We start from the raw sequence: 11,818 nt of genomic DNA, 5'->3' as shown, positions 1-11,818 counted from the left end.
TGGGCGCGAGTAGGACCCGCGGCCTGATGGTTAGCAGCAGAAAGCCACAGCCGTTGAAGCACCGCGGCTGGTACGATCGACTGATGATGATGACAATTACCGACAGCCGCGCCCTCATTAGTATCGGGACGAAAGGTTAAAAAGGCCAGTTTGCTTTCGGCACACGTCAGGAAAGATTTCAGGCTGTCGAAGCAGTGAGCCGCGGTGCCCCCTATGGGGCGCTGGGTGTGCTTATATTAAATTTGAATCGAGTCACCCCCTGTGGCGATGTCGATGACTTCCACAGCGAAAGTGTTGGCCAGGTGCCCGTAGATGCCGAACGCAACGCAGCTTGTGAACAGACCGAACAAGAAGTCAGCCATGGCGACCTTCCAGGCAGTGCTGCGCCACAGGGACAGGGGGCGGGGCATGGGAGTCGAGAAAGCAAGATGACAGTTTCTTAGCATAATATGCAACTTTGGGCAAGATTTAAAAAACGTTAGTTAGATAGGAATGCGTCCCGTTTTCATGTCACGGACACCGTCAAAGCGATCCTTCAGTCATAGAGCTTTGTACAAAATTACTAGAAAGAGCGCTGACGCTGGCAGCAACGGTAACTGCAAGCATGGCTGCTTATACCAGCATCGAAACAATGTTTAGTACATGGATCTGCCTAAACTTCTTCCTTGTGACTTCAAAAGGCTTTGAGACATTGCAGAATATCTTAAGTAAAGTATTGCACTATACATGCAACCAATCGCTATGATTATACATCCACGTAGACGACTCCTGTCTTCTGTGTTTTGCAAGGTAGGATTGATTGGAAATTTAGGTAAGAACGCCAATACAGCGAAGTAACTAAGGCCAAGCAAACCGCCTGAAGTCACAAGCCAGTATATGAGACAAATACAGTGGTAGCGATCATTTACACGATAAATGAATAATGGCAGCGCCAGAATTCCCTTTGGAAATTCCAGTAAGATACTCAACGCATTCAGTCATCTAGCAGAAAAATGTAGTGTGTGAAAAACAATGAAAAGCGCCACGCGAAACAAAACATACATGATGCAATAACCACGATCCCGGGTGGTCCCATGTCATGCTTTCACGTAAAAAAAAAAATCTAAAATCGGGACATAAGAAAGTTGACAGAATAGAGCCATCACTACAAAGTGTTACGCGGTAGCAATATACCACGTGTTTTATTTTCACATTCATCATCAACCTATTTTATATCCACTGCAGGCCCAAGGCCTGTCCCTGCGATCTCCAATTACCCCTGTCCTCCGCCAACCGATTCCAACTAGCGCCTGCAAATTTCTTAACTTCATCGCCCCACCTAGTATTCTGCCGTCCCCGACTGCGCTTTCTTTGGCACCAATTCTGTAACCCTAATGGTTCACCGGTTATCTAACCTACGCATTACATGACCTGCCCAGCTCCATCGCTTTCTCCTAATGTCAACTACAATATCGGCTATCCCTGTTTGCTCTCTGATCCAGACCGCTCCCTTTCTGTCTCTTAACGTTATGCCTAACATTCTTCGTTCCCTCGCTGATTGCGTGGTACTTAACTTGTTTTCGAGGTTCTTTGTCACTTTCCATATGATGGCACCCGTTGAATGCATTGATTGTACAGCCTTCTTTTCAATGATTATGGCAACCTTCCAGTCAGAATCTGACAATGTCTGCTGAATGCGCTCCAACCCATTTTTATTCTTGTGTAAATTTCCTTATGATCAGGGTCTCTCGTAATTTACATAGGTAAACATTAACAATTTTTTTATATCCGCTCTGGCACTTAGCACAAATCCGCTTACCGAGCTAGAATACTCGAAGGGATATACATTTCTTACACTAGAAATCAACGCGCTTAATTATCCAATTAATAAGATATCACTAATTAACTTTTCAATTTATTACTAAGCGCACATATCTCAATACACGAAGTCAGTGATTTCTTGAGGCACATCCACTTGAAACAGCGCCATCAAAATTGCCATAAAATGAAGTGTTGTTGAGCTTTTTTAACAAAACATTTTTATGCACTGAAACTCAAAAGTTACTCGAACCGCAAGGCATTTCGTTGCCAAATTTGGCAACGCATATTAATTTGGGATTAATGGCATGCATGTCATTAATCAGGTTATTGAGAAATCCAGAGTACAATAAGCCTCTCTATATGGCTTTCATAGATTACGAAAAAGCATTTGATTCGGTAGAGATACCAGCAGTCGTAGAGGCATTGCGTAATCAAGGAGTACAGACCGCTTACGTAAATACCCTGGAAAATATCTACAAAGATTCCACAGCCGCCTTAATTCCACACAAGAAAAGTAGGAATATACATATAAAGAAAGGGATCAGACAAGGAGACACAATCTCTCCAATGCTATTCACTGCGTGCTTGGAAGAAGTATTGAAGCTATTAAACTGCGAAGGTTTAGGAGTAAGGATCGACGGCGGATACCTTAGTGACGTTCGGTTTGCCGATGAAATTGTTCTATTCAGGAACACTGCCGACGAGTTACAACAAATGATTCAGGACCTTAACAGGGAGAGTGTAAGAGTGGGGTTGAAGATTAATATGCAGAATAACAAAGATAATGATAAATAACTGGGCAAGAGAACAATAGTTCAAGATCGTAAGCCAGCCTCTAGAGTCTGTGAAGGAGTACGTTTACCTTAATAAACTAATCACAGGGAACCCTGACCATGAGTAGGAAATTCAGAGAATAAAAATGGGTTGGATCGCATACGGCAGACATCGCGAGCTCCTGACCGGGGGCTTACCGTTATCATTGAAAAGGAAGGTATACAATCAGTGCATTTTACCGGTGCTGACATATGGGGCAGAGACGGAGACTGGCAAAAAAGCTGGAGAACATCTTAAGGACCGCGTAAAGCGCGATGGAACGAAGAATGCTAGAGATAATTTTAAGAGACGGAAAGAGAGCGGTTTGGATCAAAAAGCAAACGGGCATAGACGATACTCTAATAGACATTAAGCGAAAAAATGGCGCTGGGCAGGTCATGCAATGCGCAGATTAGATAACCGTTGGACCATTGAGTGACAGAGTGAATACCAAGAGAAGGGAAGCGCAGTAGAGGACGGCAGAAGACTAGCTAGGGTGATGAAATGAAAACATTCGCAGACGCTAGTTGGAATCGGTTGGCGCAGGACAGGGGTAATCGGAGATCGCACGGTGAAGTCTTCGTCCTGCAGTGGACATGCTGACTTTGCTGATGATGATGATCTGAAAACTGATGTTCAATTCGTTCAATGTGGAAATGACTTGAAAGGTAACGGGCTACAATCCGTAAACTCCAAATATATTTAGTTTAAAAGTAATTATTAAAATTATACGAATAATCGCTTTCATTTCTTGTACAAAAAACGTCTGCCTCTGAGAGTAATCTACCTCAATATGTATAAATGTGCTACATGTCACGGGTGATCTATAAAAATTCCGTTAACAATTTATTGAGACGCCCGGTATATAGAATACCAAGATAATTCAAGGACAACGCAACACAGAACCGGCAATAAATGGTAGAACACATGTTAAAAAGAAATCTATAGAAACCGAAAGGACGCGTCCTTACATTCAACGATGAATACACTGAATCTCAGTGCTAGTGAGAGCATAACTGTAACGGCTTTCTGGCACATAACGGCACTTAGCATGGATGGCGAAGGGCTCGATCTTCACAGGGACCGGTTTCGATAACTACGCACGATATACGCTTGTGGTGAATAAACGGCCTACACTCAGATTTCACATAAACAATAAAGAAATTTCTGCCTCTCTCCGGCTGAAGGGTAAATCGTGCCAATTTGGCCAGAATAGGAGCCAATGCAGGATATCGGACCATCACAGAGGCGGACTGGCTTTAATGTAACCGGTTGAAACTATTCTGTGCGCTAGCAGAGCAAAGTTACCACACATGTTCTGCGGACAGAGCAGTGTGGTTATAGTGCTGCAGCAAAGTGCCCGCATCACAAGTTCTGTTTGAACCCAAGTATTTGTCTTGTTATGTTTCATAGTTTACGTTTGTAAATATTTCGAGTTATATGGCTGATCAGAGTCACGAAAGTTGATGGGGAATCGAAAAGTAATTCTATCGCATTGAATGAGTTAGAAGATCAGCAACGCCGGCAATGGAAAAGAAAGTGCTAGGAGTCTGCTTTTTCGCAGAGCTAGGGAAAAGTGGCGCACATCCTGAAAAGTGCTTAAAAAATCTATCTTACACCAATACATGCGGCCGCTTCGTGCGCTATTTGTAAAAGACTGCGCGCGCAGAAGGTCATGGCCACCCTCGCGCTGTCCGCTTATTGAGCAAGACATGTTGCCCGCTCGAAAGTCACTTAGGAGGTCGAGGAACGGTTCGGCGACCTTTGTCTGCAGCCCGTACGAAGCGTATCGGTTTCTGGGATTGTTCTACAGCGAGGCTTCTATGTGCACTCGAAGAATTTCTCGCTTGCGGAGTAAGCGCGTGCATGAAAGTGCTCGCAACCGGGAACAAAGCGTTGCAGGATTGTCGAGGACATTGCACGCTATCGGCAAAGTACATTTGGCGATCTGTTATTATTGTGACAGTTAGAAGAAACTGCAGATTCGCAGAACGCAAACAGCTACCACCGTGACACTTCGTAAGACGGATTTCAATGAAGCTTTCGAGAAAGTATAGAGCGTTACTTTGAAAATCCTACTGCATAGAAGCTGCATTGGTGTGATCTAACTAAAGGAGAGAGAAAATGTCAAATTCGCACCATACGTAGAGCGAACTGTAACGAACATGTAAAAGATAGAACAATGCAGCCGTGTATAACTTCTCAAACTTTAGGAAATAAATAAAAATGAAACTCTCCAGTACGGCGTGGTGCACTGCATATTGTCTAAGCGGAAATTTTTAAGAATATGTGTATATTATGACATCTATAAAAACTGCTTAACTATTGCAACGGGCGCTGAGAGCACCAACGGAGAGATTAAATGAGTTGAAACACTTATCTTTAAAAGCAGATAAATAAAAATTTCAAGATGAAACTTTCTCCTTGTGTACACTTAAATTCATCAGCAAGTATATGGATGCCTTGCAAATTGTTTTGTAAAAGCAAAAATATTTTATTAAGCACTTAAGTAGCCGTATGACGAACTTACCGGCAATCCCTGCAGAGTACGTATATCGTAACCAAAGCGTGAGACGGCAATAACACTGCCCAGAGGTTGTCGGGGTAAGTAACGGTTGCATGGAGCAAGGTGGCACATGCAATCGCTCCGTTTCAAATGATAATCACTCACATTCATCAGAAGTAACATACTAGTTTTTGACGAAGAATCGTGAGATCTTTGCTTGTCTTTTATCAATGATTCAGGAAACACCCTTACGCCTGATAAGAAATTTCACAGTAAACCAAAGCATCCTGCCTGTCTGCCCCAAGCCGCCATCGTTGGTGTGGTTCATAATATAATCGAGAATTACGGCTGCGGTCTCCTTCCAAAAGGCCGCCATACTTATGTACCCAGATATAAGAGCTCTTGTTCTTTATTTGTCGTCAGCTGTAATATTGTTTATGTATAGAGACGGCATGTTCATTGCTCATTTTTTCGCTCCAACACTAACTGAACCTTTTTATTAGGACGCGTCAACTAAACTTTATACACGAAAACCGGTGGGGAGACTTGAGACGCCTCAATGCAGGCGACTTTCTCATTCTATTTGCTTGGTACACCTCATGAAGCTATCAAAATTTACTAGACCTTAAACTTGGTTTCTGTCAGGTTCTGTACGGCAGTATACCGCAGATACTTTCATTTATCATTCGTTCGGTACTGTGGCCAAACCTGGCGGTAGCGAAGGCACGACATTGCACAAGCCAACGACACAGGGCAATAAAATAATAACGCTAAATAATTGTCGGCTGCTGTAATGCGACTACTGTGTTATCTGGCACCAACAAAGTTTATGCTTATCGGAAAAGTATTTTTTTTTACCTTATGCTGCACTTTATTCCCTACCCCACTAGCTCGGACCAACGCTTTGCGTTTCGAGTACGGTCATCGTTATTTCACCGTGAGTCGTTCGAATCTCATACCCGCTTCCTTATGGAGTGCTCTCATTGCTTGCTGTCCTCCTAAAATCAAGCGATATTCGCAGCACGTCGCACAACGACAGACGTCACCACTGCTTTCTTTCTGCGTGGCTCATTAGAATCGATGTGGCCTCAGATTCGCGTGGGCAAAGAAGCTGTGCAGTGGAAGTGCCCAGAACGAAGGTTCTGGTTGGCCCTGCGTACGCAGCCTTTCGGAGAGTGAAGAAAGCTGGCGACTAGACTTCCTGGTGACTTTCGCTGTCGCCAAAACGGGTGGATACCTTCGCAGGCGAGTGAACCGCAGTTTCGCCCAATGTGTGCCGTCCAGAGCAAAGGACGTGCCTGGCACTCTGTCGCCTGCCAAGCCGTCGTTGTTTATGAGGCTACCATATCCTGCGGTGGCTCCTGCATCGGACCAGACTGGTAATCGCCAGTCTGCGAGAGTAGAGCAGGGACATTGATTCGAAAACAAGAAGCAAGCCGCCAGCCATTGCACCAAATGTGGGTGCGAGTAAACCCTTCACCGAATGCGTGTCCTGCGTAGGTATCGAGACCAGTGGGCTCATAAAGCTTCTGTCATTGCAAAGTGTCGTAACGTCGTGGGGGTAACGCCACCAGCCGACATGCGCAGCGGTGCACCGGGTAGTAAATTAGTCACCTGGACTTTACTTTTGCCACTCGCTCTGGTTCAGTACGCGCAAATTGCGCATGATCTGTCTTTAGCGCGTGTATGAGACGCCTGTGAACTGCGCGGCTCTTCTTAGCACAATAGCCGGCACAAACGTTTGAAAAACCCGTCACTCGTGTTTCTATGCAAACTCCAGCACATCATTAGCTCACCTAAGGATGGGCCAGTCAAACTCGTTGTGGCTCGCAAGGAAGGTGACCGTGCCCACGGAAATGCCGACACTGTAGAACATGTGCTGAGACGCCGAGATCCAAGTCTGGTAGCAGCCAATCGGGGAAAGCAGAAAGAACAATTTTTCGATGCGAAATAGGCAGTCATATTTCCCTTTGCGTGCGCTGAAGCTTTAAACTAAACCGGGAGTCGCGAGGATATGTGTTAAAAATAAAGCACTCTTGTAATCGCCATGTGCAGACTGGCAAAGAGTCAGCCGCACATATGTGTTTTTAATTCATGCAATCGTTTACTTGTTCTTTTGCCACTGATGCTTAAACTACTCATATTCAGCGTAAGATTACACACGTAGTTATGTAAAATATTTCATTAGTTAAATAACACTCTTTCGTCGTGTTTTTGTCCCTGCGTTGCACCTGTCATTCATGAGAGCAAGTACACAAAATGTGAATCTGACGAACGATTCCCTCATTACTGTAGCACATCACTAATACAAACGCATACTATCTGAAGTTCGCTTGAGCCCATGAATGTCCTTGTCCCAAAATTTTTAACCGAATCCGAAGCTTTCACGCTTTCGGCTTCATTATCAGCATGTAATCATATCACAGTTCAGTATAGAGCCGCAAGTTTGGCTAGTTGTTAGAAGTTCATATTGTAATACGAGGGTTACTGCGGTCTAATCACACGGACAACAAAAAGTAGAAGCGGACAGGACGCGGGCGGACTCGCAACTCAATTTGATTGGGTGAAAGATGGCATATGTACAAGGCTTCGTCATGTCCCTAGGCCATCCAAAAGTGCTGCCGTCACAATCTTGCGTGCAGAAATTGCAACTCACAATCGGCAAGTAGAACGGAAGGATCGCTAACACACGCACGTGTTTTCTTCTTTGTAACGTACGCCTCGAAAAGCTCCCGTGTACGACGGTCCCTATGGCGGTATAACATTTTAGCTTTTTTTTTTTCTAAATGCGGAAGGCACACCTTTTTCTCTTTTTCGCAATCCCTGCAATGTTTTGCTGCGTGCGAATACTCGTTAGATGACCTATTCTTAACATGTCCCTTTAAACGGAGGTTAATACAGTGTCCGACCGACATGAACATAGGCGGAGGAGAAAGGGAATCGAGAGCGCACGCGCAGGGATCAAACTGCGACCCGTGGCTGACACGGCAGACATGGCCCTTTTCAGTTTTCCTCACGACCTGTGCACGGGAAATCGCTGAATCTGAACGGATGTCTAGACTTGAGGAGGGATGTATCGGCAAGGCTTCCATCACCCTTGCTGACAAAGAGCTGTCACACTTGCGCATGCGCAGATGATAACCCCTGGCTCGCACAGCACGTATATTTTCGTGAACCATTCACAATCATGTTGTTGGAAGTTAGCGCTCGTCCCTGTCCTCCTGTCTCCGTCCGTGTCTTTCTTTTTAGCGTTGCCGCCTTTTCAAAGCTTTAGTTCTTGTTTGATATTTTACTACTTCTGTCCCTCTGCTCGATTATTTTTGTAGGACTTTTTATGCCTGTCCATTTACATGCAACTGTGTATATGACTTTGTTTTCTTTTTGTTTCTTGCTTTGTTGTTTTTTGCTCGTGCTTGCTCCCCTATGCAATGCCGTAGAGCACTGAAGGTACATATGAATTAAATAGAAGTGGTTCCTAATTCAAGCATAAAACGTGCCCGAGGTCTGTGAAACTGCACTATAGTCTATAGCTGCAAACAGACTACGAAGGTAATATAAATTATGTAAATTCTACGGGCCGTAGCAATCAAGGTTATGCGAAGCATGTTGGTGATAGCTACCTGGCCTGGTTTGGAATTGCGCAAAAGTTTTATGAGGTGTTACAATGTCAATCAATCAACCGTTTATTTTTCATTTTCACACAGGTCAAATTGCAGGGAGTGGAGACAAAAAGCTGCTCTCAGGCAAGCTGGACTGAGTCCCCACCGCCTTTAAAGGGTAGTTTTTGCAACAGTTCTACATCAATTTCTTAATTAAAGTGTAAACAATACGCCGCAGATGTTATTTTCACACAGGAGGGCGACAGTGTTTCACACATGTCTATTACAAATACAACAAACAAACACTCGCCTGACAGTACAATTTGTGATCTAAAAGATAAGAGTGATAATAAACATATTCGCTAGATAGGCCGGATTAAAGAAAATTAAGACAAAAGACGAAACGCAACTACTGCACTGTGTAGAGAAACGAAGTGTTTCACATATCTGGCTTTAACGAAGATGATGATTGATATTGTTATTCAATCCCAAAAAGCTGGTTGAAAAAATGAACTTTAGTATTAGCCTTTGTTCATGGGTTAATTTCGTTTTGCATGAATTCATTTATTAATCTTGGAAGGTGAATTTCGAGGCTGTCGAGACGATGACGGATTGTGCAGAATGGCACGTACCGTGCTTCTTCCTTCCTAAATGCATATCCCCTGTCACGCGGGGGGGATTGCAATTTGCATAGGGACAAAATGCATCGTTATTGCTGTTTAAGCTACGTTTGTACCTCATTATCAGGTTGAAAGCATATAATTTTGGAAACCGTATTATGTTTTATCCGTAACAGGTATCTTGTAATGGACTGTCAATAGGTAGATTCGCTATATGACGGAGGGCTTTCTTTTGGATAGAAAAAATCTTATTTACATTTTCTTTTGAAGTTGTGCCCCATACCAGTCCGCAGTAATTTAGCTGAGCATGAAACAGCGCGTTATAGCTCAAGAGTTTCAACTTCGGTGGCAAAATGTAGCAGAGCCTCAAGAGTACTCCTGATACTTTGGCAAGATGGCTTAATACATGCTGCACGTGCGGATTCCATGATAAGTGCTGATTAAATGTTACACCTAGTGTTTTTGCTTCAGAAACTACTTCAATGGCATTATTGCCAATATGAGTGTTAAAGTTGTAAATAATTATTTTTTATTATATGGTGTAAATAGGAAAGCTTTGGTTTTCGCGCTGTTTAACTGCAGGGCATTTTTACTGTTCCATTTATATTATTTTTCGAGTGTCGTGTTAGCAAGGAGGGAAAGTTCAGTGGGATTCTCAGATTGTACAAAAGCGCTCGTGTCATCCACATAAACAATAAGTTGTGATTGGCTAGTTATATTCAATATATCATTAATATACAAGTTGAAAACCTGCGGTTCCAATATACTTCCCTGCGGAACGCTGCCATTCAAATCCACAAAAGGGGGAAAACTGCCCTTTATAGCGACACACTATTTTCTGTTAGCTAGGCAGGATTTTAAAAATTCCAACGCAGTGCCACGGAAACCATAATATTCTAATTTTGTTATTAACGTTTGGTGATTTAAGCTGTCGAACGCTTTTCTAAAATAGATGAAAATGCCCATTAGTAACTTCTTACCCATAAATGATTTAAGAATCACTTCCTTCTGTGTCCATGGGCTAAGTCGGTCGGCATGCTCTTTCGGAATCCAAACTGTACGGGTGATATTAATGAATACTTATTACCGAATGAGTCTAGCCTGAGCAATGCTATCGTCTCCAGCGGCTTCGAGGGAACGGGGAGCATAGATACGGGGCGATAGTTGGAAAATTTGTTTTTGTCGCCTGATTTATAAATGATGATCCCTTTAGCACGCTTCATACTGTCCGGAAATTCACTCGATGACAAGAATAAGTTATATTTATGATTAAGTACAGGCAAAATGCAGTCTAAGTCAAACTCAATCGCTGTAGTAAGAAAACCATCAATATATCTTGCGTTTCTATTGCGTAATGCTGCAAAGTCCAGGCGTATTTCGTTCTCAGATATAGGGAAAAAAATGCACTGTGTTCGTTAAGATTAGTCAAGCATGTCCTAACACGTTCATCATGACTGCTTTTTACCAAGTTAACAAAATAGGAGTTCAGTGCATCTGCGAGTTGCTGGCCTTCGAGAATTTCGCTGTTTTGTATAATTTGAATATCATCAATTCTCGATTTATTGCGGTTCATGATAATATTTAGAGCCCGCCATAGCTCGTCGGGGCGTTTTGTGTCTGCACTGTCAAGTAAATTGTTCAATTTAGTAAAGCAATGAAGGGGGCTAGTTGGTAAACGTTCATGGTTATATTGCGCTCAGTTTTACACAGACGATATTAAGGAAGAACAGGACGTGGACGGATGTACGTCCGTCAACGTCCTGTTTTTCCTTAATATCGTCTGTGTAAAACTGAGCGCAATTTAACCATGAATGTAAATTGTTCAAATAAGCCTGTTTCGCATTTCAAAGAAAACGTGTCACAATGTTTCTAGATTTCTTAAAGTTAGCAAAATCTTCTCGCTTTCTATGTTTGAGGAATTGCGCATACATAGGCGTCTTCCTACGGATCGTAGCAAGCGGCGCTAATCCAAGGTTTTCGTATTTTTTTTATATTGTCGAACTTTTAAATCTACAACAACCTTGGTAAATGCGTTCGAAAATGTCAGTGAATATATTATGCGCCTCATTTGCTTTGTGGGATTCGAACACGGCGTTCCAATTAGTTACAGAAATTCGATCGCGGAAATTATCGAGCGAACTATAGAGTTATGTCCTCGATAGAGTATATATGTTTCTGAGACAGCTTTCCTTTGAATTTGAGTATTAGCCCGTTTCACATGGTACGAATTTGACTGCGTTTTCGCACTTGCGAATTCCAAGTTGCGGCAATAGGGCCGTCGGACCCTTCGTGCGTGCGATATTTCGACGTTTGGAGCGCTGAACTTCTCTGCGAAAGCACACATGCGGCAAGAACGGGCAACCAATCACAACGTGGATCATAAAAACGTCACTACGGCCTTCCTACTTAATTTTTGTTTCGATAAAGTAACGCACTCAAATACAAAGAACCTTGACGAAAACAGTTTTTAAGTTGCTTTA

At 43.1% G+C, this 11,818-nt stretch overlaps 1 protein-coding gene across 1 annotated transcript in view; it reads right to left on the bottom strand.

Annotated features, from left to right (window-relative positions):
• Positions 1-236: 236 nt before the first annotated feature.
• Positions 237-11,818, bottom strand: part of LOC142570737 (sodium-dependent nutrient amino acid transporter 1-like) — a 118,036-nt gene continuing 106,454 nt past the window's right edge. Inside the window, exons 7-8 of the mRNA XM_075679081.1 lie at positions 6,916-7,019; positions 237-381 (exon numbers count right to left, since the gene is read on the bottom strand). Of these exons, the coding sequence (XP_075535196.1) occupies positions 237-381; positions 6,916-7,019 (249 nt within the window). The remainder of the gene's footprint in view (positions 382-6,915; positions 7,020-11,818) is intronic.

The sequence above is a fragment of the Dermacentor variabilis genome, chromosome 2, assembly GCF_050947875.1.
Source record: "Dermacentor variabilis isolate Ectoservices chromosome 2, ASM5094787v1, whole genome shotgun sequence".
Classification (NCBI taxonomy): Eukaryota; Metazoa; Arthropoda; class Arachnida; order Ixodida; family Ixodidae; genus Dermacentor; species Dermacentor variabilis.
Note: the sequence above shows the minus strand (reverse complement) of the source record. Positions and strands in the feature narration are given on the sequence as shown.